General features: G+C 44.5%; 1 protein-coding gene across 4 annotated transcripts in view; it reads right to left on the bottom strand.

Annotated features, from left to right (window-relative positions):
• Positions 1 to 27,783, bottom strand: part of FNIP1 (folliculin interacting protein 1) — a 64,749-nt gene that overhangs the window by 36,447 nt on the left and 519 nt on the right. For 3 of the 4 annotated variants that reach the window (XR_011728798.1, XM_071758319.1, XM_071758321.1), the window contains exon 2: positions 442 to 568. Coding sequence is in view for 3 of the 4 variants with exons in the window: in XM_071758319.1 (XP_071614420.1) it covers positions 442 to 568 (127 nt within the window). In the remaining variant the exon portion in view is untranslated. Of the gene's footprint in view, positions 1 to 441; positions 569 to 7,636; positions 8,332 to 27,783 lie in introns of those variants that run through there. The other variant, XM_071758320.1, reaches the window with a different exon arrangement.

Raw genomic sequence — 27,783 nt, 5'->3', positions numbered from 1 at the left:
TCAGCAAAGCATAAAAACAACTGGCAAAAGCTAACCAAACGGGACACCAGAGGACACAGGACTAGGAGGACCTTCCTGTTAAGACTGCAGACCCCACCACGGCATAAAAACAAATCCATCAACACCAGTTTGTGCCCTGCCTCACCCCCCAGCACTGGCTGCAGCCCCAGGAAGGATTCCTGCTCCCTGAAAGAGCAAAAAGAGTAAAGGAGCCCAGGAATAAAGAGATCAGCACAGTATTTAAAGCTGGCAAGAGTGAAACCACTGAAGCCTGAATAATTTGCAACTTAACAGGCATTTAAATATAGCCCTGCAAACAACCGACATCGAAACGATAACCTGAATAAAACAGAACATTTGTGATTTATCTATCTTTGAAAAAAAAGAAAAAAAAACCCCAAAACCACAGCCTACAAGCAAGTGAATAAGTAGGGTACTCACCGACACTGAAACATCCTCTATCTTTCTTTTAGCACTGGAGTCAAACAAGACATTCCGGCCTCTCCTCTCGCAGTCCTGGTACACAATCAGCCGGATCTGACTCGGGTCAAACTCTGGCAAAGGCCAACTTGAATGAAAAATAAAAGGGCAGAAGGGTCAATTACCACCACTCTTTATCACCCTGTTCTTTCTACATTATCTATGTATACAACTTGATTAAAATAAAGTGGAGCGAAAGCAATCCCGATTTCCTCAAGCCCTTTGATCCTGTAGCCAGAACAATGCCTTTTGGTTTTTTTCTTTCCCCTGCACTTGCCAAATAAAGGCATAAAGGGCACCAATCCACAACCACATGCACAACCATGTGCACAGCATCACTGATTCTTGTGCTCTGTTCATGTTGCCTTCAAGTTCCAGCTTTTGGAAATCACAGGCACGTAAAAACTCAGTTTTTGTGTTTAAAGACACACAAATACACACAAAAAAAAGAGACAGAGTCCCTAATCATTGCAAGCACCAGCTTGAAAGCATTCACAACCCAAAAGCAAGAAGAACCAAGGTATATATTCACCCTGGCTTCTCCCTGAAGAGCTGAATTTCTGTGTTTGCAGCCACGTGCTTTAGCTTCATGGCAAAGCACTGAGTTCCACAGCTGAAAAAAAAATGGGAAGGACCTTTCCTACCCTTCTTCAGGCTTTACAAGCACTGTGTGTGTGTGCAGAATTAACTGCAGCATTATAAACTACAACATTTGTACTAAAATATATGTCTTGGCTGTGGGGAACAGAGAGCCACATGTATCTAGGGCCTGCCTGTATGTTCAGGTCCTTGTCACACTCAGATTTCAGAATAAACTCTGCTGTGATCCAAGGTCAGAGCCACTGACCAGGTCAGCAGAACACACACAGCAGTCCCCTTCTCACACACTTTTTCCCCAACTGGTTTTGCTGTCATTACTGAGGAAAGCAGCTTCTTGGAGACTTTGCCTTCCCTTGGAAGTTCTTGGAAGACAAGCAACAAGACACCTGCTCTACCCATGAAACCAAGAGGAATCACCTTTCAGCTGGTTATGAGCCCTTTCCTAGGTAAGTGAAATTCTATCTCCTTGTAGGCAAGCAGCATCAGCATGAAAGCCCAAGAAGTGAGAAACAGCATCCTGGAACTTTCCAGCCATTAATGAAGGATACAGGCTCCCAGTTTACAAGAACAAGCCAGGCATTTATTTCAGCAAAAAGACACCCCTCAGTGAGAACAGGGAGTGTTAGGCTCCAAGGTGATGGTCAGTTTTTCTCTCCTGTGTCCTGCAATCCACCAACCAAAAGGATTCCTTCTCTGCACAGGTGTGAGGTGAGCAGTAACAGACAATTTGTAACCCAAGGACTTTTATAAGAGGTCCCAGCAGAGAATTTGATCACCAAAGCCCTGGTTGCCCATCAGAAGTTTTCAGGGCTCTCCAGTGGAGATTCACAGATCCAGGTGCTGACCTAGGGAGGTGAAACTAAGCAGCAAGACATACATTTACTTGGTCTCTGGAGAGAGGAAATCCATTTCCTAATCTGCTCAGCCTCACCATTGAGCAAAAGGGGGAAAAAACCAGAAGCCTCAGAGCACATGGTGTGTGACATATGTCAAAACCAACTTATTGCAAGAAAAAAGCTTGAGCAACTTGAAACTGAAATAAGTGGGTGTCTGCATTTGGGGGCCAAGAGCCACTCAGCCTCTCTGTTCAAGCACCCAAATCCATGGTCCAGAGAGGGACACATCCACACGAAGAGCAGATTGCAAACCAAGCAATTCCCAACCTAAACCAACCACAGTGCCAAACTCAGAGCAGAGCTTCCATTTACTGGGGGGGTCTGCTAATGAATACAAAGACTACAATAGAGAACACAACCCCCTGATTGCTTGGGGTGTATTTGGAGTGTTATCAGCTCAAAGGCACTCTGGGGATTTGGAAGAGACCAAGTGAAGCCAGAGGTGAGGAAATGAGTGAGACCACTGGAAAAAGTGTCTTCCAGGAGGAACCATCTCCTTCTGTTGAAGTGAAACCAATGGCAGCCTAGAAACTCATTTTGTTTCCAGCCAGGCCACTGTGGTTCCTCCAAAGCAGCAGTATGTGACAACAACTGGGAGCTGCTTGCCAAAGAGGTGCTATCACTTGCTCCACCCTTGCGACACGTTTGGATTTCCTTGACACTCAGACAAAAGCACATCTTCCATTACCTACCACTTTTGATATTTGACTTTGAAATTACTGGCAAAGAAGGGCAGTAGCTGTTCCAGATCTTAGGAAAGTCTACTTATAAAAAGCTCTAAGAGCAGATTACACACTAAGAGGAGAGAAAGCTAAATATAAAACTCTTGCTGTATTCCCAAACATACTCGATCAAGGTAACAAGAGCTTGTTTACTTCTCAGCTTCTTCACATGACATTTCAACTTGCTCTAGACGAGCATTTAGTAGCTCTTACCCCTCATAATTTGTGATAATTCCACAGAAGTGTTATCTCTGTTACATAATAGAGTCCTTAAGCACATTTCAGCCTGGCAAAAACATTCCCTGGCAGTAACGGGGCCACTTCCCAAACCAGCAGAAACTTTGGGAGACCTGGGGGAAAAAGTTCACTTGGACAGACAGACAGACAGCAGAGGCAGACTGACCCCCCCACCCCCAAGCTCAGCCCATCACCCCCCAGCAAGGAGGAAGCAGGACAGGGAGTAGCTTTGCTTTTGTTGTTATCACCCCATTATGTTTGATGTCTGGAGAGATCAGCCCCAGAAAGGCACAAATTCCCCAAACAGAACAGGGCACCACTCCAGTGCTGCTCTTCAGGAGGATGAAAACTGACCCAGATCTTCTGAACAAAATTAGTTGTGCTTATAAATGGAAACTAACTTTGACATTTAACTGATGTTTTCTTGAGATTTTCATAGGAAAACCAGGAGACACCCAATCAGATGTTCTCATGATGTTAATGAAAGGTGAGTCTCCATCTCCCACCGTTCAGGGAATCAGGGTTCTCTTCACAAGGACTGTTTTTCCCCTGTGACCTCCTTGATCTTTCCTTGAAACTGATGATATTTAAAGAAAGCAAACTCAGAAGAAAGAAACAAACCTAAGAAGCACCACCAAGAAAACCCCAATAGTTTTTTTTTCACCTGTGGAGCTGTTTCTTGATTTTGCTGCACGCTCGAGCCCATGCATGGAGCAAGAGAAGAAATTCTGAGAAATAAATTATTTCTGAGCAGGACACCAGTCCTGGGGAGATCTCCACTACACAAAGAGTGATTCTTCTAGAGTGAGATGTTCAGAAATAACAGAATGGGGGAGAAACTGAATGATGTGTAAATGCTTCAGAAGGCTGGAGGAGCTCTGCCCTGGAGCCAGGCTGAGAGAGTTGGGGGTGTTCAGCCTGGAGATGGCTCCAGGGGAGACCTCAGAGCATTAAAGGAGCTCCAGGAAAGCTGGGGAGGGACTTGGGACAAAGGGATGGAGGGGTAGGACAAGGGGGAATGGCTTCAAAATGACAGAGAGAGGAGATTTAGGTTGGGCATTAGGAAGAAATTCTCCACAGTGAGAGTGGTGAGACCCTGGAACAGGTTTCCCAGAGGAGCTGTGGCTGCTCCATCCCTGTTCCATCCCAGGTTGGATGGGGCTTGGAGCAGCCTGGGCTGGGGGAAGTGTCCCTGCCCATGGCAGAGGGGCTGGATGAACTTCAAGGTCCCTTCCAACCCAAACCAGTATGATTCTGGGTGGGCTGTTTCAGAAACAAACCCCATAAAACCTCTCTCACAATCACAGACTGGTTGAGGTTGGCAGAGACCTCTGGAGGTCATAAGGTCCAACCTCAGGCACAGATGCTCATGGAAGTAGAAAGCACACTGGGAAAGGAATTATTTGGGACAGAAAAACAATCTTCTACACAAATAATGATGAAATTATTAATAACTAATAATACTGAAACCAAGGCCTGAAGAATGATATTTTAATGCCTCACACTCAATCTCTGCTATTGTTCAGCTCTTCTTTCACCAGTTTTGCTTTCCTGCTGTTTAAAATTCATCCACCAGGAGTATTATTTGTGGCTTATGTTTCCAGCCCCATCACAGGTTTCCTGACACCTCCTCTGTGAGCTGCATGGCAACCCAGAACACCAAATCCACTCAGAGCATGGATTTTCTCATGTGTCTAATTCCTGGACTTCATTACTGCCACAGCCATTTGTAACCAAGAGGCAACTGAATGGCTTGAAATTTAAATGAAATATCCCACTCTCTGCAAGTTTCAAGAGATGAAACTACAGACCCAGAAACCCTTTGTTACCACTGCAATAATTAAAATACAGGAGTCTCCCCTGTAATCTAAAGCAAGTCCATTCCTGTCTCCACTCCAACATGAACAGTGTTTCTGCATCACATTAAGGATTTAGTTTAATGCCATTTTTCCTCCTGCCCAAGACTTTCCTTTTAAGACAATTTCATACTAACACAGCTTAGCCATTATCCCATTATTCTTGAAATATTAACACAGGTATTTTGGAAGCCTTAGAGAAAAGCAGCTGAAGCAAACCCACCGAACCACTAAGCAGGTAGGAATTATAAAACAAGTTTGCTAAAAAGCAAAGTTTCTCAAAACCAGAGTTATGTCTGATGACAGAAAAAGTGAGTTGAACCTACCAGCCAAACTATTGTTTTCCTACATCATGTTACCCATAGTTATAAAAACTGCCTGGTGATGAATCACTTCCAACTATTTTTAAATGCATCTACGCAAATGATATTTATAGTTGATGCCAGCTTATCTGTTCTGCATGGTTTTCATGTTAGCACCTTTTTCACAAGGCTGACAGGAACAGCCAGGGCAGAGCAGACAACAGGTCCACCTTGCCTTGCCCCATGGCCTCCTCGTGGGGCTCTGCATGGAAGGAAATTCTTCCCCTTTTCCTGCACAGGGATCCTCAATCTCCAGCTCCTGCAGATGGTTCTCTTGTCCTAGAGTTGTTCCAGTGGTGCTTAGACCCAGCCAACTTCTCCAAGAGCACTGGACAGAGTGACTGTCCCTCCCTTGAAGAACCTGTATGGTAAATATGAGCCCCTTCCACCAGGTGCACTGGGATGTTTCAGATGGAAATTATCCCCATGTTCCATGGGGATGGGCACTGCCACCAAAGCACACCCACCTGTGTGCAGAAACCCAGCAGCACTCAGGGTCCTGCTTTGCTGCAGGGAAGCTTGATCAGAAGTAGAAACCAAATGAATAGTCCTACAATCATTTCATACACCTCTCACCCTGACTGAGATGCTTTTTCCAACAAGGGATTCCCTTTTCTGCCCCAAATCCTCAGTATATTTCCCTTATCTGGGTTATTTCTGGGGGGGGCTTTGAGAAGACACAACAGAAGCTGAGTGTACAGCACACAAGGGGAGGCTTTTCTATGTATTTTAATACCTTCTTAGTGCAACTCATTAATTTGCCAATTAATTGACCATTACTGTACAAAGCCAGCTGTGTAGGAGGCCTTCTGAAAGAACACAACTCATTCTGAAGCAATGAAAGCAGCCATAAAGGGCACATTAATGATGCTTCCAGCCTTGGAAGACCAGCCATTAGCAGAGCTTTTCTTCAAGCCACATGGGCAGGTTAAGTTAGTTTTTACCACCACCTGAAGCTCCAAAGAACTTCTTCAGGATTCCTGTGATAAGGATGATGTAGACTGCACAGATTATTTGCAGAGTTGGCACTCACAGTTTCAATGCTGGTGACAGAACACAACCAGGAGGCCGTGAGAAGGAAGAAGATCCCCGAAGCACCGAAACCACGGGGTCTATACTTAGCAAAAATTTTGCAAGATAATTGTCTTCACAAGAGCTGAGGTCACTTGAGGGTTGTGTGACTGTTGTGGTGCTGAGTGCCTGCTGATTCTGCAAAGAATCAGAACTGTTGCAGCTTGGCCGAGGCCATGAAGGGAGCCCGTGAGGATGGGTTGTGAAGGAAGCCACCAACAACGCTGCCTCCATCACCAGGACCTTAGCTGAGCTTCCACCAAAGTCAAGGAACTTGTACCCTGGGCAGCCTGGAGGAACTGAGAGAACATCTCAGGGACAACCACTCAGGATGGGCACCACAAGGAAATACCAAAGAAAAACCTAAAATTGAAGCCAGCCCATCTCTTGACACATCCCCAGGCTCTGCAGCACCGCAGAGGTCAGCTCCACGCCACATCTATAAATCTGTCTTGTTCATTTACCAGCTTAGCAATCCTCACCTTGAATAACTGCACTGCTTGAGCTCCAGGAAACTTCTGCTGCTTACACTAAGCACGTATTGTGCACCAGGCAGATATTCAGCCAGCCAGATATTTCACACTCAGTATAATAAATCTGGACGCAAACTTCGATTGGCTTCCAAGGTCCTTGGCTCTGTCCAATTCTTTCACTTTATTATAAAGCTGACTTTAGTTTGTTGTCATTTTTTTTCCCTTCTACCAAGTCACTTGTCTCTCATTAAGATACCTAGTTTATATTTTAAAGTCCAATACACCGGCCAGATGCCTTTCCACAAGCAAAAAGACATAATATTTACACCTTAGGTATGGTCTAGTCAACACATTAATCATCACCTGGAATGTGAGATTGAAAATAAGTAGGTTGGAAGGTTTTGTTAAAGATGTGTGTAGCATGTTGAGGAACTTTGCAATTTACACAGCTTCAGAATTTACAATTAGTAATTTCATGGAATATTTTTGGCACTACTTCACGGATCTAATTTCAGAAAATACCTGCTCAGCTTTTAGCTGATTTAAGGAGATATATACATGCAAACGTATGCACACACACACACACACACACACACACACACAAGCTCCCTGCTCTGTTGAAATACCTGCTTTAATAAAAAGAACAACACAGAGAAACAAGACACAGCTGATTTCAGTTCAATTCACTAGCAACAAACACAGAGTTGGACATTATTCAGGTAAACTGCACTTCACTTTGCAAAATCACATCAGGTAGAACCAATTCAGAGGGGGAGAAAAAATAATTTGTGCCATTCAGCACATAACTGTAAGAAGGGTCATGAAAAAATTCAATCTCTAAAAGCCTCACATCTCCGGAAAACAAATACTTTCCTCACAGTGCAAATTTTAAGCTTTCAAATAATCAAAATAATCTCGAGAACTGCGCACTGACCATACCTGGGAAGCATCTTTGTCCCTCGAGCAGTTCCACTTTTCAAAATCCCTATAAACTCCTGTTGTGCCCGGCTGCCAACTCAGGTTAATAATAGCAATGAGCCATATTCATCCAAAACCACAAGACTGTCAGGTGACATATCAAGAGGTCTGAATTTAACTCAAACAAAAGACTCTCCATGCTGCAATGCAATGAAAAAAAAAAAAAAAAAGAGGAAAAAAAAAAAAAAGGGCTTAATCCTAGCAACAGGATCACAAAAACCACCTTAAAGCAAGCAGCTGGCTGCAGAGCCTTTGCACCGGGCTGTGTTTGCACTGCCCTGGAGTTTCATAACCCAAATCCTGCCTCTCCATTCTTGTTGCACAGCCCGGGTGGATTTCTGCTCCAGTCACTCCCGCCCGTCTTCCCTGCTCCTTTGTCTCTTTCCCAGTGGATGGGCTGCAGTGGAGATGAAGCTAATTCATGGGGAAGGCAGCTCAGTGCTGCTCTGCCAGCCTCCGGAGCAGAGATCTCAGTCCCATCTTTCCTCCTCCTCCTCCTCCTCCACCTCCTCCTCCTCCTCTTCTAAGCAAACGCGGTCGGAGTTGAGTCCCATGACCCAAGTCCCTTGGCAACTGTGGCTGCATCCTGCACCACCGACCCACCCTGGGGAATTTAGGGACAAGTTGGGGTGGCAGGGGGAGGAAGGCAAAGCAAAGCTGCCTCCTTCCAGCCTGCACACACACAGCACCCCCCCCTCATCCCCCCCCAAGCCTCTGCATTCCTGGAAGCCACGGGATGCTTGTGTCGGAGGAGAGGGAGCGGTGACAGTGGTGACAGCCACCATGTGACCCAGCTGTCACAGCAGGGCCACCTGCGGCCGCCATCCACTGCCACCCATCCAGAGAGAGGAGAAAGGCCTTAAAAATAAAAAAGGAACAAACAAAATTGGGGTTTGACTGCTGGGGATGGATGGATGGCTGCCGAGGCTTCCTTCGCCGGGATTGCCGGCAGAGGGAAACCAGCCCTGTCCTGCTCCCCCTCCCCATCGGCTCCTCTAAGGACAAAGAAGGCACTGTATGCCCTGGGAGGGCTCGTTAATATTGCAAGTGAAGCATCAGGAGCTTGCAACTGGATGGCAATATATAGGGGGCTTTTAGGAGGGGTGAAAAATTTAAAAAAAAAAAAAAATGAAAAAATCTCTACGTGTCCGTGAAATGATGCCCACGAAGGAATCCTGAGCGAGGAGGTGGCTGTAAACACGGTGCTGTGGTTCCTTGCCTGGTAGGAAGGCTGCCCAGTGCCTCACAAAAGCAGAGAGCTTGATATTTAAAGAACTTTTCTTTCTAAATTGTGGGGGAGGAGCAAGAGAGATGGACAGGGAAGTGAAGAAGGAGCCGAGCATCCTCAAAAGCACATTAAAAAATCCACATTAAAAGCCATCAAGCACTGCCACGAGTATATGTGGGGCTAATCTTTCAAACTATTAATTTTATATTATCTTTGGACAAAGATCAAGCAGTACATGAAGGCAGGAGACTGTGGAATCATCTTTCAGGATTTTTCACTGAAAACCTGCAGGTTTTGACAATATTTCAGCTACCAAGGCAGCAAAATTCCATTTATCATCAGGATTCCCTTGTTCCTCTCCACAGATATGTACCCTGCTCCAAATCCAAGCCCTCTTATCTTTTGTGACTGTGAATGTTTCATAGGAAATTCCTCCTCTAGAAATGAAGAGCTGAGGTCCTGGCCCCACCCAGGATTCCATTCTAGACTTTTGCTTTTCCTCTGTGAGGAGTGCCAGGGAACTCAATGGAATCACTCACCTGAGCAAAGCAGGGCTATGTGCTGTTTACAGAACCCTTAAACCCCAAAAATTGCCTTTAAAGCTGAAAATGCCAAACCTTGGGAGCTGTAAAGCAGTAACATTTGACCTCTCCCACCTTCCTGACCTAGTGGAAGGAATGTGCTGTGCTCTTTACCTGTGTGGCAAAGGCATCACTCTCAAAAGGTTAGTGATGTCAAAAGTGACCTTTTTTTTTTTTTTTTTCTTCAGACATGCAATGGTGAGAAGTTCAGTCCAATGTATTATGTAAACATTTATTTACAGGAGTAACATCTGAGGTTTCCATTTCACCTCAGGGTAACCTGATGAGTATTAAAGACAAGTGCTTTGAAAGCAGACCCAGGCTCCATCCAACAACTGACTAGGAAAACTACTGGAAGGAATTCCTCTTCAAATAGAAGAGGACTCAAAGAGCAAGTCATGCTTTAGCCAGATCAGGGAATACTGACTTCAGATACTCAGTGTTGCTTCAAACACACTGTCACCATTCCCAAATCAAAGAAAATACTCAGGCATGTGAAGATTGAACATGCACCATCCTCTTCTCTAGGTGCAGGCACAGGGAATATCCTATTTATTGATCTGGAAGAGAGGAAGTACCTTTTGGGTATAAATAACACATTTTTAAACCAACACATTAGTTAGCTCTATTCACAGTGGAGCAAAAAAGTAATGAAATTATAAATTTTCATTCTCCACTGCCTTAATGAGTTTTTTTTCCTTTCTCCTGGAAGAAGGCTTCCCTCACACGTGTTGTAAACACACACAACAAAGAGCCCCTAAGCAAGCCAAGAAATGTTTATTGCTTAGTAATGCACAAAGGTAGGAGCTGGAACCCACAGCAGACAAAAAGAGAGAAAACTAATTAGGATTTTATTTGAAATCTAACTCAAAATACTTGGATACCATTTCTCTACGAAACACTCGCCCTAGCAGCATTATCACTGAGATGAACTTTTTAAGAAAATGGGCTTTCTGTGCATTTTTGTATCCCTGGAAAAAGAAAAAAAAATAAAAAAATCTGAATTCTGAATTCCTCCCTCCTGGAGAGGAAAAGTGGAGAGCAGTAAAGCAGAGCCCCTGTGAGCTGGAGCACACAGACACATACCTGCACGCACCAGAGATAGCAAACATGAGCCCAGCCAAAGGTCAGCAAGAGCCAAAAATGATGAGAAAGATCACTGAGAGCAGTCTGCAGGTTTATCCAAAACCTAGTCCCCACCTTCTTTAATGGAAAGCAGATTTTTATATAATGAAAAAAGTGCTTTCTATATGGAGGGAAAAAAGAAAAAAAAAACAAATTGAAAAAAAATAAGATCACTGGACAGAGAAGCAAAGTTTATAAACTTTCCATCCACTGGATTATCACCAGCAGCAAGAGGTCTCATGACTGGAATAAACTGTCTCTCCAAGGGGTGTAAAGGAGCATCAGCATAAATATGAATCTGCCTGGGAGCATTCCTGGAGAGTGTGACATGGAACATTATCTTTCTTTTAAGAATGTGGATGCTGAGACCTCAGCAGCTTGACCGTCCTTTCACTGCAGTCGTTTTTCAAGTCATGATAAAAGATGCTTAAAATAAAAATATCAAAGGAAAAATCTGATGCCTGGTTAAACTCCTGGAACATTAGTGTTTGTTTTGCATCCCATTTCCAATTGCCATCTCCTATAAATAAGGCACCAAACAAACCCCCATAATACCAACTGGTACTGCAAGACAACAGGGCATTTTCCCCCTGCCAAACAGTTATTTTATTGTGCACTCTGGGGTGTGCAGGGCAGAATAATCTTTTGCTGTAGCTATTAAAAATAAAGTGTAAATAGTTCAGCATTGTGCATGTCTAATGAAAAGTTGGCAAGACAAAAGTTGCAGTATAAACTGCTTTTGCTGCAGAGAAATGCTGCAAATCAATAATTTTCTGAAGCCCCACAGAATTCTCTGGTGTAGAAGGGTTCTGGGGGGAAGGTGTTTTGGTTTTTTTTTTTCTCCCTATACGTTGTGTAATTCTGCAGATGCCTAGAGAAATTCTTCAATCTTTAAATCCACACCTAAAACTAACTTCTCTTTCCCATCCCCTCTGCAAAATGTGACAAAGACACTTGGTGACATGCAGCATCTATTTTTTTTGCCTGATACACAAGTTTCCAGCAGACAACAAATTAAATTTGACTCTGAAAACCAGCATCTGTGTCAAGTCTGAGCTACCACTGTTGTAAGAATCCCTAACACAAGAAACACCTCTCTGCTTCACAGTGTTAGACAGAACCCAAACAAGCTCCCAGGCTGAGATCTCTCACTGCAAAGTGAATTGTGGAGGTAACTTAGTGGTGAATTGCTGCTTTTTGGTTTGGAGGGCAGGAATATAAATAGAAGATACAATGAAAAGGAGATACCACAGAGTCAAGGTTGACTGCAAAAAGTGTTGCCATGAAAATAAAGACATCTTGGAGAGAGAACTGTAGCTCCACTACTGCTATCAGTTCTAATAATAATAATAGTAATAATAAACCTTTCAATGACTCCTGATGGAATGAGAATATGCTGGGTGAGGAACTCTGACATTTTCATTTTGTAATAGACAAACACTGAATTCCCTGTCTTTATCTTCAGCTTAAAGAGTCTTTACAACTTTTATTTTCACTCTCCTCAGCAGCTAAGGGACTCTGCCAATTCTTTTTTTACACAAGTGACAACTGAGTCTCAATACATTGCTTCAGGAGACATTAAAAAAAAAACAACAAAGCTTCAAGGTACATAACCAAACCACTCATGTACTCCAGCTATGCCTGACAAGCCATGTGATTTCTGTGCCAATACTGAGCAAACACACCTAAAATAAGCTGCTTGCTTTTTTTTTTTTGATAATCAGATTGATCTTTCAAGAAATAGGTAACTTTTTAAAGGCTAAAAGACCAGAAGGTAACCAGCTGCATTTGTTTGTGCCATGCTTTTTGCCCTGTGAGCTGTGCATCAGGGTGGATGATGCTGTGCCCAAGGTCCTGGAGGGAGAGGGTCAGATCCTGCTTTCTCCTTTCCCTCTTTCTATCACAGCCCCAAACCCCCACTGGCCTGGCAGTGTGCAAGCCAGGATGACCCCTGGTGGAAACCTTCAGCCTGGAAATATCATCACAGTGTGGAGCACCCACTGCCCCTGCCTGCTACAGACCCAGGCACACAGCCCAGTGTGTCCCACAGGCAAACTGGGAGCCCACCACTGTGCCAGGGGGAGGGAGCCATCTGCTCAGGGGGATTAAAACAGCCTGAAAGACTCATTTTCTGAGCTGTTAGGAGAAAAACAATATTGCCTCGGTGGAGAAAGTCCTAGAGCAGGAGCAGGCAGTGTGTGTGTGGGGGGGTTTGAGCATTCCTTGGCTGGGGGCCAGGGCCCTGGAAGTGATGAAGGTGGCTGCACGGGTGACTCCAGTGATAATTGAGAGCCCCATAAATCTCCACACAAGGATTTGCCACCCGGAGATGGAAAGGGAATGTTACAGACCCTTCATAACCTGCTGTGAGTGGAAGAATTACAGCAAATACTAAAACCACCAAACATCCCCCCCCCCCAGACCACCCTGAAGAGCTTGCTGCTCTTCCTTGTCCAGCATTCACATTTTCATCTGAATTTCCAGGAGTGTCAGATGCACAAGGGCTCTGACTTGAAGCTTTCAGCCAAGTCACCCCCAGCACAAACTCAAATCATTCCAATTTCTCCAGATTTTTGTCTTCTCTTCCCCCCCACCCCAGGTCTCCTTTATCTGTGTAGACACCACGGCTTCAGACGAGGGTTACGTGACCTTTTTTTACGTGATCTTTTTTTTTCCCCTGAAAATATGAGGGGGAAAAAAAAAAAAAAGAAAAAAAAAGGCAAAGCTGCAGCTGTTCAGGGTTCCTTGGCAAAGGAGGAAGACAGATGTAAGTAGTTATTCTCCAAAGATTCACAGTGATCAGTGCCTGAGCAGCATTCTACTCTGTCCCTCATGTGACTGTTTAATTAGGTGTTGATTCACTCAGTCATGAGACACAAGGAAACAGGGCTGCAAGCCCTAACGTCAAAGAAAAAGTAATGCCTGTTCTGCCAGTTTCTGTGTTAGCAAAGCACAAAAGGGACATCCAGTTCTGAGAAGCAAAACTCATGTTTCCCTGCCCATAAGCCAAGCTATCAAATCTCCCTTCAACCTTTCCATATGAACAAGAAAATAAAAAGAAAAAAGGCTCTCCAGCACATGAAGTGTTTTGGAGCAGGATGCTTGGCAACTCCCTGATGATTCTCCATCAGAAGAGCTGAGGCCAGCTGCAGGTTTTGCAGGGCAAGCTCTGCAAGCCCTGGGAGCAGGGTGTGCCCTTCCACCTGGGAATCTGGGTCCAAGCTGCTTTGGGATACCATGATTTCTCCTGAGGTTTGTTTGTTTGCTTTTGAAAAAAAAAAAAAAAATGCAATCCATTTTGATATGGCTTTATTCCTGCTTGTCAACTGAATTTCTTAGCTGCCTGATAACCAAAAAGCTTTTCTGTTATGGGGTCTGGTTGCTATAGCAACCAGCTTTTTAAAAATACCCAAATTTCAGAATTTCAGCACACAGTAAACCAATTTCACAAACTGTGTGCATCTCAAATAGGAAAAACTGGCAGACAATTATTTATATGCACTCAGTTCACCTGGGGTTTGACGTAGGGATAATCCCAAAATGCTGCTGTCAGTCTAAAGCCTGATGTCCTAGAGGACTGTGGTGAACTCTGCCTTGCTATGTTACCAGGTCACTCATCAAGGAAGTCAGATAAAATTAAAAGAAATTAACAAACGATGAGAAATTTTCCAACAAAGGTGACATTTAAGCTCAGTGTGTCACTAAAACACATTAAATGCCAAAAGCTTTTTTTCCCCCCCAAGAATATTGCCTGAAACTTTTGATTTGTAGCATTTGAAGCATTGGGTGCTTGCAGTTTCCCCCTCCTCATTTGCATGGATTTTACTCCAGAGGAAAAAAAAAAAAAAAAAAAGAAAAAGAAATTAGACTCTGGATCAGCAACTTATTTAAAACACATGCCTAATGCTAAGCACATGAGCAGGTTCACTGGGAGCAATGCAACTACTTACATACTTAAAGTAAAGCACATGGCTTAAGCAGAGTGCTGACTCAGTCTTATCACCCCCTGAGATTACCCCAAAACCCCATCTGTTCCACAGGAACAACTGGAAACTAAAGCCAGAGGAGGACTGCAGGAACAAATGCACCAAATTAATATCCAGAGAATGAAACCCCAGCCTGGGAATGAAATCCCAGCCTGGGATAGGCCCAGCCTGGCCTATCCACAGCCAGACCCCTGCAGTGCTGATGAGAGGTGCTCTGCCCATGAACCAACAGCTGGCTGACACCCCTGGGGCTGTCCCTGGCCATCTGAGCATCCTCCATCACCTTCACAGGACTGGCCCAATTCTGCAACCTTTCTGCACAGCTTTTGTGCCCCCTTACTTAACCCTCAGCCTCACAACCTGGATGTTCACTGCCCTGGAAGCCTACTGCCAGGCACTGAACCAACAGCAATTAGGAAGAACACTTTCACAGAGCTGCCAAATAACATTAATGAATATGTAGGTGGATTGGATCTCTCCTACAACTGCTTTTCAGGAGGGAAGACTTTTCTAACTTGGCTCCAACCCATGGACTGAACATCCCTCCCTTACTGGCTCTACAAGTTGAACGGGCCCCTATTTACTTTGTGGCAGATCTTGATTTGCACAGATACTGCAAGAGCCCCAAGACTACTGTGAGGAGCCCAGGCTGCTCAATTCTCCAAGGCAAGAGTCATGCTGCTCAGTTGTTTTCCAAATTAAGCATGCAAAGGTGACCTGAAACTATTTCAGGTAGATCTATATAGAGCAGACACTAAAAGACATTGCTTGACTTCACTTTTATGTAACTCCTAAGGACATGAGGACAAATCAAAACCAGAGGCTTGAGCAAGCCACAGGGACATACAACTTGATTCAGGAAAAACACACATCCTGCCAGAATAATGGAGCAGCTTGGCACCACACAAAGAAATGCACCAAACCTGTGAGGTCCTGACTTCCCAAAAAGCATGCTCTTAGCAGCCAGCCAGTGGTCCCCCTGGTTTTACAGGAGTTGCTCAATCTCCAAAGCAAGCTCACCAAAATACTCCACTGGGTTTGCAACAGAGTGAGTGCTTTGCTCACTGCCACCCTGAACCCTGGACTCTCAGATTTTGTCATGTCCCCTTCCACTTTGGAAGTCTCACTACATGCTCCCAGTCTTGGGTTTTTAAGAATGGGAGGAATTAAAAATACAGCACAGGGCTGGCCATTGCTCTGTGATGATTGAACAAAAGAAGCTTTTCAACCACAACTACCCATCTAAGGGTTGGACTTGATGATCTCTGAGGTCCCTTCCAACCCAGCCAATTCTATGATCTAGAGGGATTTTCCACTGCAGAACAGCTGAACTGGTCAAGTTGTACTCAAGTTGTCCCCATACCCTTTCCTTACTGCTCAAAACTTGGTCTGTGATAAAGAAATTGCAAGTTCAGCTCAGCATGGCCTCCCTGGGTATCAGCACTGAAACTCCCTCCCAACACACACCTCCCTTATCACGGGACTGAGCAGGAACATACACCCCAAACCAGCTCTGCCTCCCAGAATCAACAGCCACACTTGATAAAACCAACATTTTTCCACTGGGAGAGGTTGTTCTGCATCAAGATAGATGTATTTAGACTATGTCCAGTAAAACCCTTTTTGGTGGTGGCAAGGGATCTGCTGAGAATGTAGTTGCAGACCCTCCCAGGGGTCTCCTAAAAGGTCCCTCCTGGGCTTGCAGCAGCCCAAGCTGTTTCTGACCAGCTGATCAGCTCAGCACCACCTCCTGCTTCTTCTGGAGTTTATGTCCCACAGCCTTATATGAGCAAAAAAAAAAAAAAAACCCCAATTATTGTTTCCTCTCATTCTGACTGAGTGGCAGACTCAGCGTTGCTTCCTCCTCCAAAAGCATTTGCTTGCCTCATCTTTCTTCCTCCTTATTCAGTCTCTAAGAAGCCTCCAAGCAGCCCAGTGCTGCAGCATCCTGCTGGGAACCAGTAACACCCCATGAAGCTATTTATTCTGCTGCATCAACAGGAAAAAAAAAGGCTCATGTGCTGGACAGCAATCACTGTCAATGCCACCAGGACATTTGGGACTGGGTTGTTTTGTTGGATTTTTTTTTTTTTTTTTTTTTTTTTTTAAGGAGCTGTTGGCAAACTAATAGCTCACTTGGCTTCTTCATTTCCCTTTCCCCTTCTCATGCTGGCACATGTCACTAGAAGTGACACAGCAGTAACCCCAAACAGGATGCACCCTGCTGCTTGTGGCAGGAGGAGGAGGGGATGGTGCAGCACCCAGGGGAAACCTGCAGAAAAGAAAGGCAGACAGGACAAAACTAAGTGGGGGACAGCACTTTTTCATTCTGTTTTGGAAAAATAAATCATTGTCCCCTTATACTGGAGCCATGAGACACTAAATGAAGGCACCTGGGGATATTTGGAAAGAAAAATGTATGTGTATACAGAAATACACACATCTAGAAGACAAAGATCTGAGAGCAGGGCCTGTTCTGCTCATAAGTTCTCTTTTCTTGCAGATATTCAGCAAAGCTTAAGGCTGCAGCACTGAAAGCCTTCAAACCCCACTGAATTATGCTGAGGATGCTCTGCACTTTTATAGAGATGCAAAAAGTCCTAAGTTTCTCTGATTATTTCAAATTTTCTATAGAAATGAACTCTTGTCATACTCCCTGTTCCCTGTACATGGGTTTCCTCTCTTTTCTTGATCCATACAGATGATAACAATTGCCATTAGTGAGTTTTACTTCATCTTGTGTGGTGTTGTGGAGAAACAACATCTTGAGTGTTGTTGGCTACTAATAGGAAAGACCAGTCTTTAAATTAATATATTAGCAAAAAAAAAACAACCCCACCAAACACAAAAATCCAAACACAAAAATCCAAACCCAAAAGACCAAACAGAAAGCTTAATACCCAGTATCTTACTTTTTGACCCCAATATGAACAGAAGTCTCACACAACACGAGCTCTCCAACACTTCTGTGAGCACTCTTCAATTGAAAATCTGATGACACATTTTAAAGTGATACCTTCAGACTAACCAGAATTGTGTACTTGAAGATAACTCCACACAAGATACTACAAAAAAAACCCCACTAAAATTTAAAGCAAATAAATTAAATCAGTCTTACACCAAAGTGCTATTTTTGCTTCTCTGAAAGTTTGATAAACATTGATGTTTATACAAAGATACAATTCTGTTACAGTCTTACAAAAATTACTTTAAGTTGCTTTTTTTTTTTTTAATGCTACACTTTTTAGTTCTGTTTTGGAAAAAAAAGGGCTCATAAATTCATGATCAGCATCTCTGAAAACTAGAGAATACATGTTAAGAAACAAATATGCTCATTTTCACAGCTTCTGAGCCCTCCACACTATCAGTAGAACAATTTCCTTTTCTACTAAGAAAGCAATTTCCAGTAAGTCAAAGCAGCTGAAATATGTTTAAGTACTGAAAAAAACCCCAAAACCTAACCACCTTTTTTCTGTCTGACTACTTAAGTTGAACGTCAGAGTTTGGGCTGCCTCTAAACAGAAACACAGCACTGCAAGGCAGTTCACTGCAGTAACATTTCAAGCTTTGAACTCTGTCTTTGGGGGTAATACTGTTATTTTTCCTGCAGGAACAAGCAAATTCTGGCAGACATCTTCCTTAACAGCTTCTCAGATGTTCAGATAATGTCATTCAACCAGAACAAGCTCCTGAGAAGGAGAGCAAGCTCACCCCATGTTTTGCAGCCTCTGTTCCCTGCACACACAGCTTATCACCTGCCCCTATTTTTCATTAGCACCTGAACTAACACCATTTTTCTACCAATTTCTGGTATCAAGTTCCACCAAAAGGAGTAAACAAGTTATCAAGTCAACTCTCTGAGTGGCCTTTGGAGGGGGAGAGGCACAAAAAACTGGACAAGAATCAATCTCATTCCTGTTTGAGAGTTCATTTCTCCACTAACTGCTCGCACGTGCTTCCTTCTGACCTACCCTCCTCTTTCATAATTACCCCAAATGAGGCAAACAAACTGCTGAGGCTGCCTTTGGAAGCTTTTTTTTATTTATTTATTCTTTATCCTTAAGACAGAGCTGTGGAAGGGAAACAGGAGGCAAGGGAAACGTGGGCATGTAGCAGACAATGTGTATTTTAGTACTAGCTGGGAAACAGAATAATTCTGCAGATGGAGATTTTGATCTCCTGGTATTCACTGTAGCCCAGGACTGACCTTTCTTGTGGTCACACTCTAGCTGTTCCTTGAGCAAACTATGAAGCCACATCTCTCCTGGCTTTTCCCAAGATTCCCATCCTCTGGCTGTCCCCATGTCTCTTCTGATATGCCCACTGGGAAGAGCAACACAAGGAGGTGTAGCCAAGTCAGAGCTTCAGCAGGAGGCACCCAGCATCACGAGGAGGATTTTCACTGAAGCTACAGAAATTCAGCTCACTTGGACATCTCACATTCCCCACCACACACGACTGAAGTCAAGCCAAAAGTTTAGAAACTATTAAGAGGAGAGCATGAGACCCAGGACTGCACAGCATGAGCCACCATTTCCATAGGTACTGAGGCTCAAATAAAAAAACAAAGACTGGAGGGCAAAGCAGCTGCTTCTCTGGGCAATGTTTAAACAAACAAGGCACTTTCTCTCCCTTCACGTGGAAAATGACACAGGAACTGGGACGAAGATACTGCTCTGGCTTCAACAGGCACAATGCCAGAACCTTAAGTCAGGGCTGAACTCGACTCGAAGTTTCTTCATTTATCAACTAAAACAGATGGCAGAGAAATGCAATTTGGCTCCTGTTTCTTTCCAGTTGTATATCACTCAAACTGAAAGGGCAGAGGGTTTGTGGTGCTGTTAGAAGCTTTATGTTTTGCTGACATTTTGGCTGGAGCAAGGCAGAGGCATTTGAAGACACTGCTAACGAGGCAAAGGCAGAGCTGGAAGAGTATCAAATACCATCACCACGCAGGGCACGGGCAGGCCCTGTAGTAAACAAAATATGATTGTTTTTTACTCATTTTGAGGCCAAAATCACTGCTGAGGATGTTGTGGAAACATCCTGGAGAAACAGAACGGTATCAGGGGTGTGTGATGGACCATTTCCATGCTCCAAGATCCCAGCTTCCAGCAAAGGCTGCCTCCCAGGTCTGCAGCTGATCAGAGTGGTGTTGGGAGCTTCTTGTTCCTGAGTGACACTGGCACTGCTGCAAAGAGTCCTTCACCTCTACAACATGGGGGCTTCCTTCAAGGCCACAGTTTTTAAGGTCAATAATAGATAAAAACAGCTGGAAGATACCCAGATTACCACCCCAAACACATCAGGAAGAGTGTTGAAAAGAAAGAGCTTAAGTAATCCATCTGCTTAAATCCAAAAGTTTAATCACATGATAAGGGCTACGTAATTACTTCTTCAGAAAAGACAGAAAACTGTGCAAATGTGCTGTACCCCTGGCTGCACACACTGTGAATAATCTGTATTTAGTCTGTGGAGTATTTCGTGCTGCAATTCACATGTTTGAACAAGTTTCTCTGTAGTGTTTTGTATTCTGAATAACAATATCAACAGAAGCCATGGGTTTCAGGGAAGAAAAAGATTCCACTTCTCAGGCAAACGTGCAGAATTACCTCAGTGAAAAGCTTCGGTTGAAAACACCAAGCAACAGCGTTGCTGTAAAAATCAAATAAACCTTTTTTGATACAAAGGCTACACAATAACTCTGCACACTTCTACCCAGCAGAACACAGTCAGGCAAGTATTTTTAGAAATAAGTGATGAATCCTGCAGAGGACTGCCCCTTTTGAATGTAATTGTTATGGCCACATTCCTTAGGTGCAGCAGAATCACATGTGTGTTTTGTGCAAATGAGTTTTTCAAAGGAACATTTCCCATCCATGAATTCTGCCACTACTCAGTGGAAGGTGGAGTAGCTGGGGCATTAGCAAGTCATTTACAGATGACTAAAACTACTTCCTGTTTTTAATGGGCATAGGTTTTTGTTTGTTTGTTTTCCCTCCAGCAGGTATTTTGTAGATTAAGGTTCTCTATCAATACCACAAATGCAAAACTTTCCAAGTCCCGAGAGACACATTTTGCTCTCTGCCAGTTCTGGGAGCCCAGAACAACCACACTGCAGATTTGCTGGTGCAACCGAGCTCTGCATTTTTCCTCTGGTTACTCAGAAACATGTGATCCTGCAGACATTCTGCTCCAGATGTAGCAACAGGAGGGAATGCAGCCTCTGAGCATGAAACCACCATGTGCGTTACTTTCCACTCGTAAAACACGGGGCTGAAGTGGTCACCTCCAGTGTTCAGCCAAAATTACAACAGAAGCTTCAAGCTCCAAGTCACACTAAGACCAGTTCATTCCAGAACAGGAGCCTGAATCCATCCAGGCTGTCACCACGAGCATATCCTAACTCAGGAGTGCACACGCAGCAAAGGAGAAACCCCCTTGGAAACACAAAGACAATCAAACCATCAGTCAGCCAGAGGGGCTCATCAACCCAAGAGAGCAAGGTTTACAGCACAAGATGTGTGAGCACACCTTCAGTCACTACAGAACATGTGGTAGAACTGTTTCAGAACAGGAGAAGACCTTGCAGGGGACCGACGGGCACCCCACGCTCTTGGCACATCTTCACGTCCCTATGACCTCAGCTAGAGATGGAGGGGGAAAACTGAAACACCCTCTTACAACACTTCCCAGTGTAACCCAAGTATAAAGAAGCATTTTTGGTCTTGCAAATACCTCCATCTACATTTTCAGACCCAGAGAAATCACAGCAAGAAGTCAGCATACTCTTTCCCCCAGAGCAGAGACGATGGGCCAGCTCACCCTGTCTCAGCAGAACAAGCAGGGGAGCAGGGGCTCACTCAGCTTATTTGGGTCAAGAGGACAGCAGACATCCCTGCCTTCCAGAGGGAAAATTGCCACTCTCACTTGTCTGGCACATCCCATGGGAAATCCAAGAGAAACTCAAAGTGAAATCAAAGGATTCACCTGACTAGCTGGCAAGATCCAAACTAGTACTGTGGCCTGAAGGCCTTCCCGGCGGTGATCCCAGTGCTCAGAAGCCACCATGTGATTCACTCTCTCCAGCCTCTTCTCAAAAAGATTTCTGCTGAGAGGAAGGAGCTGAAAAGCTGGAAGGGGAACCAAGAAAGTGAGTGTTCCAAGCACAGCTTAGTGAGGCAAGAGACCACAGGCCATGCTTAGACACCCCGTGCCACCCCAGGGGGAGGAAGCGATGCTGCAGGCTGGGAGGATGCTGAGCACCAACCTCGTGATGTCCACCAAGGGCAGCCCAGCCTTGTGCTGTCAGGTTCTCAAGACACAGCAAGATCCCAACCACCAGAGGAGATGCCAGTATAAAAGTCATGCCCTTCACATGTGTATCTTTACCTCTTTCTGAAAGAGCAAAGGGAAAAAAAGAAAAAAAAAAAAGAAAAGAGCAGAGGGATCTTTCGCTCCACTGCTTGTGCTCCCTGTTCCACAGATATGGGAAGAAGCTGAAGCTGGGCAGGATGCATTCCCACCAGGTCAGAGGAAAAATTTCCAAGTGGGCACCCCAAGAGTTTTCAAATCATTCACTGTGTTCACAGGCACCTATCACGACGGGGGCACTGACCCAATTTGATTCCTTTGGATCTGATGATGATACAAGGAAATAATCAGTGGCTGGACCACCAACCCTCTGATCTGCAGCTCCTTCAGGCACTGCACTGAGGCAGAGCTGCCTCACCCAGAGAGAAGATTTAAACTTCCAAGGACATGCTGGATCCTTCAGCAGCAACACATGCCCACCTGGGGAAGGTGTCAAGGAGGGCTTGGAGAGTGCCCCTTGCAGCCAAAATTGTCAAAAGTCTTTCCATGCTCCAAAGATGCTTACTGGAACCCATTCATTTGGATGTCTCTCTTGCCAAGGTGAAAGCTGAGTTAAAGCACTGGGAGGTACATAAAAGCTCAGATGGCAGGAAATGCAAAACAGAATTTGGCAAAAAGAAGTACTTCAGAAAACAGCAGTATATTTCAAACTACAGGCCAAAGACATCACAGAGACAGAGAACACGGTGCATAAATCACAGTGAAATATTTATTAAAACTTGCTGCACTCAAGCTACCAAATACAGCCAAAAAGCTCAAACCTCATCCAGAGATGCTACAGAAGAGATTAATATTTTTTTTTCTTACAAAACCCAAAATTTAAGGGACATTAAAGAGTAGAAATGAGGGTAATAAAAAAAAAAAATGGGAACATTTCAGATGTTTAAGCATTTGAACAGTCTTAAAAAATGATGGGACAAAAGCTTTTTAAATTCATCAGATAACTGGAAAAGATGAGAAGTTGGAGCTATTACAAAATGAAGCTCCTTCTGAAGATAAGCTTTGAGGTGCTGAAATTCCAGGAGTGTTACAACTCTTGGTGAAAGACTTGCAGAAGTCCAGAAGTGACCAAATCCCAAACCACACCATTTCATTAACAGCAGGTTTGGGCCAGACCAGCGTGAGGCACTGAGGGTGCTCTTGAGGAACAGCTTTAGGAAGCCTCCTGCAGCACTGTTAGGATCACAAATTCACCACTTGTGCTCCTCACAGGGCTTGGGAAGAGGTTTTTTGAGAGCCTTTGCCTGAGTGGAGTGGGATACCCTGGGATACCCTGTTTGCTGTGGAATGTTGATTTAAGAAAAATTGTGATGGTGTTTTGCAGTGGAGTTGTTCAAGCTCCCTCTCAAACCTCAGAGCTGATGATCCTACAGCCCCCAGACAATGCTCTGAACACCTGGAGAATACCTTAAAAACAGAAAGCAACACACTAATTGGTGGTCACCCCTGCTCTGAGACAGGGGAACACACACACAACCCTGCAACAATACCACATCACTTAGGTCACCCGTGTAGCCACCTTCAGAAATAATGGGAAAACTTTCCAAGAAGTTCTGTGGGTAAAACTGACTGGAAAATCCATGTGAAGGCAACTTTCCTGTTGCTCCTTCACCTTACTCCAGCCTCCACTGTCAAAAGTCCCAAGCTCCACAGCCTGAGATGCCTCCAAAGCCCTCTCACAGTTCGTTTCAAGAAATTAGCTGCTGGTTCAAGAAGCAATTATTAGGAAACAAAAGCATACAGCATTTTTACTGTGCAAGAACAATAGCTCTGCAGAAGAGCTGGCTCACAAAGCATCTTTGTATCATGTTACCCATTTCCAGCTCTAGGTTTATTGCAATTCCCTTGATGAATCCAGCTGCCAAAAATTATGTGAAAGGAAACAAATCTCAGGATACCATTTAAAGTCAGTGCCACGGAGAACAGAAAATAGCCTGGGCTGATGGGGGGGATACTTGCCTAGACAGATCTCAGGAAATGCTTCTTTGCAGCCAGCCTTAGGCCTTTCATATCCCAAGGAACCTGGCAAACGACTCAAAGGAGCAGCAGATCCTACAGAAAGACCCCCAAGAAAGAAGGTTTCCAGGCTGACCAAAAATGTCCTTCTCCATAAATAAAGAAAAGAACATTTCAAGTTGTTTTTCTCTTGTACTTCCCCACTTGGAAAACTGTGCTCGTCCTCTGAAATAGCCAGATAACCAAAGCAAAGTCCTCAAGGCAGAATGTGCCCAAAGATACTCCACACCGTTTGTGAGACTCGAAACTGGGTTTTTTTTCAAGCTTGAACAATTACCACCCAGCTGTACCTCTACAACAGGTGCTTTAACAAGAGCAAAGCAATGTCTGCAAACATGGATGGAATGCCCCTCGGGGTGAGATGGTTCTTTAGAGCTCCCTGGATTCAAAAAGAAACAGAGACACTGAAACTTCTAGAGCTGTAATGTAAAAAAAAAAACCTCCTGATTAATAACCTCTCTCTCCCCTGCTTTGGTGGGAAGGATGTCTAGAGACACAAGGGAAGTGCTTGAACTTCACGGGGAAGATGGAAAGAAACACTGAGTTTCCCTCCTCCACACAACCCCAAAATGTGGCAGCCCCAGAATTCAGTATTAAGGGACCTCCCTCCCACTGCAACAGGTTGTTAGTGCTCCAAACCCAGTTCCTATTTCACACCACACACTCCCCTGCAGTCCTTACAGCTGTATTTACCCTTGGCAACACTGCTCACAGATCTTAACAACAAAGACAGAAAGCTGGGGAGTCTCAGTGATTTACTGAGCTTTGGGCTCGTTCTGCTGAGCCCATTTTGAAGAACAAAAAGCTGGTTGAGCTGCCAATGGTTCAGCAGCTCCAGAGCACTGAAGCAGCCCCTCAGAAAAACAGAAAAGAAATTGTAGCTCAAAATCAGTATCTGTGGCAGTCAGCAATGTAAATGTGCAGGGGAATACTCTGAGCAGCCATCCAGCAATTTAGTGGAAATGTGTGGCTGCTTCTGCTTAGTTTAAGGAAGTTTTTGTAAGATTGTTTCCATTTTATTGAGGAAATTGATCAGAAAATTCTGGAAGAAGGTTTATTGAATTGCTATTTAAAAGTGTATAAACATTTCAGACGTGTACAGCACAGGACTCACGTGAACAGCTTTGTGTATTTTTACAACAGGAATAGTTCCATTCTAAAATTATAGAAAACAACATCCCTGAAATCCCATATTCCTAATAACTCTAAGAGCCTGGGCTAAGCTCTCCTGTCACCAGCAGCCACCAGTGCCAGATGCTACAATATGCCCAGGAGTTCCTATTTATAGTAAAAGTTACCCCCAGGGAAAATCCACTCACGTGAGTATTATTTGCAGTAGGCAGCAGGTACTCTACACCTTGGAAATCAAGGGTTTGTCTCTTCTTCAGAAGACTTGCAGGTGTAGCTGTGTTTCTTGAAAACAGATTTTACCACTAGAATTTTGAATATTCTTGCTCATCACGTGAATGTCAAGCTGCACTGAGAGATTTCAGCCTAAGGGCCAAGCCTGCCAACTACTGAAGAGCTAAAATACAAATATGTAGTGGACCTATTGTGATTTCCCAAAGCTTCTTCTGTAAAATAAACTGTTTATGTATTTTATTGGTTTTAAAAAGGCAAACTCTCACATCAGCAAGCACTTTACAGTTGTTAATTTGCTAGTCACATCACTAGAACTGTTATCTCTCCAGTGCCAGTAAAACCTAAAGGATGTTACCCAGTTTGGCTAGACCCTGGGTCTTAAAATTTCACACACCCACAGCACAGAAAGATTCTGGGCAGGGGAAAAAAAAAAAAACAGAACAACAAAACCAAAACAAGCTAACAAGCAACTAAATAAAATAAACTGTCCCTGGGAAGCGTTAATGTTATTCTTGAAAAAGAGAAAGTTCAGATTCAGTAGAATTTATGTCACATCCTGGTAAATTTTCATAGTAAGCCTGAGAGAAATGCACAACATATTCCTAGTCAAAGAAAGAATGAGCATCAGAATCATCCTTAAACATTCTGCTATCCTGATATCACTGCTAGAGCAGTTGGGCTTTTCTCTCCATGTACATATTGTTCACAAAATATGCTAAGAGAATTTATTTCTTATGGCTGTTCTACAGAGTCTCCTCAGTAAGAGGACCAAGCATTCAAGGTGAAGATAGGCAGAAATAAGAGCACTCAGAATATTTGGAAAGTGTTCTGGCTTTTAGAACCAGTTAATAAATACATCAATCCAGAAACATAACCTTGCCCCACTGGAACTGGTGAAGCTGCTGTTTTCAAGAGATTTTTAGACTGTTCCTGTTTCCAGTCTCTAAAGACTCAGTTGTAGTAAGTAAGGGTCTGTATTTTTGTGTAGTATCCAGAAGTTTCACCAGTGACTGGTAAGACCAAACAAAGTGAGGACTAACTAAAGACTTAACCCCATATGGAAAATGAGAGCAGACACCAGGCAGCATTTCTAGAGGGAGTCTGTATCAGTCTTCAAAACATAACACTTTACTCCCCAAAGCAAGGGCTGAGTCTCCCACCTCCCAGAGCCTTATTCAGAAGGGCCATCAGCCTCCTCCTTCTATTTCATACCCGTGGATCCCCCAAAAACACTCTGCCAACGTTGCCAATTCAACATCACAAAGTGAAAAAACACTAAAAAAAACTGAGGAGGGGAAGGGAGAGCACAGAGTGTGACCCCAGTGCCCCTTCCCCACCCAGGGGGCTGACCCCACGACCAAGGCGATTTAGAAGATGTCATAAAACATCATTAGGATGTTTTCTTTCTCATAAAGGGAAGCCACCCTTGCAGCAAAACAGCAGAGAGGCATGCGAGCAGCTGCGAGCAGTGTTTTGAAAAGCTGAGTGCTTTAAAGCCCTGGATTTCAGGTAGTGCCCAGGAGTCTGTCCAGGCTCTCTAAGGACACAAACAAACCCATCAATCCTCTGTGAGCCCCGTGATCCTTAAATTGCTGCAGATAAACTATTAACCACCTCAACTGCCTCACCGCAGGAACATCCCACCACATGACACCAAGCCCATCAGTCAAAGAGCTCTCCCTCTCCTTACCGAGCGACCCAAAGGGCTGATCATTTGTAGGCAATAAATTTACAGGCAGCAGATGGAAGGAAAGCTTCACCACCACACGGTTACAAGTGTTTCAAGAAGTGCGCAACTCCTGCTAATGAAGCGCTTTGGATCCGCATCCCAGGCACAAACTCCTCGCTCCAAAATGATTTCGCTGGTTACTTCCCCACACCACCGGCCGGGACTGGGACCACAGACAGCCCTTCCCAACACCATCACTACAACCACAAACAAACTACCTGTTCCCAAGCGAGCTCAACCCCCGAGGAGGCCCCGGGTGCCTCCTAGGCCCCGGCGCAGAACCTCTGAGGGAAACCGCACCATGACCCGACCCAAAGCCACGACCACAGCCCCGCCGAGAAGGGCCTCTCCCCGCCTCCTGCTCGGCACCCCTCGGCGGATCCACTTCTGTTGCGGTTTCGAGCGTGACAAATTTCGCGAGAAAACCTAACACCTCTCTGGGCGACAACCAAAACTTCACGTTTTCTTCTCTTTTTTTCTCCACGTTTCTCCTCGGGGATCCTCGGCCGCCTTGCCCGCCTCAAGCGGCAATGGAGCCTTCCCCCCTACACACACCTCCTCCTCAGCCCTCAGCATCCCCACAGAGGGGGCCCGGGGCCCCTCAGTCGCTCCGAAGGGGGAGAAGGAGCCGCCGCCGATCGCCACCCAGAGAAGCCGACAAGAAGGCGGCGGAGGGGCTGTGAGGGGCCCGCCCTGAGGGGAAGCAG

This window comes from Heliangelus exortis, chromosome 15 (assembly GCF_036169615.1).
Source record: "Heliangelus exortis chromosome 15, bHelExo1.hap1, whole genome shotgun sequence".
NCBI classification, from domain to species: Eukaryota; Metazoa; Chordata; class Aves; order Apodiformes; family Trochilidae; genus Heliangelus; species Heliangelus exortis.
This window is presented reverse-complemented; position numbering and strand designations above follow the sequence as displayed.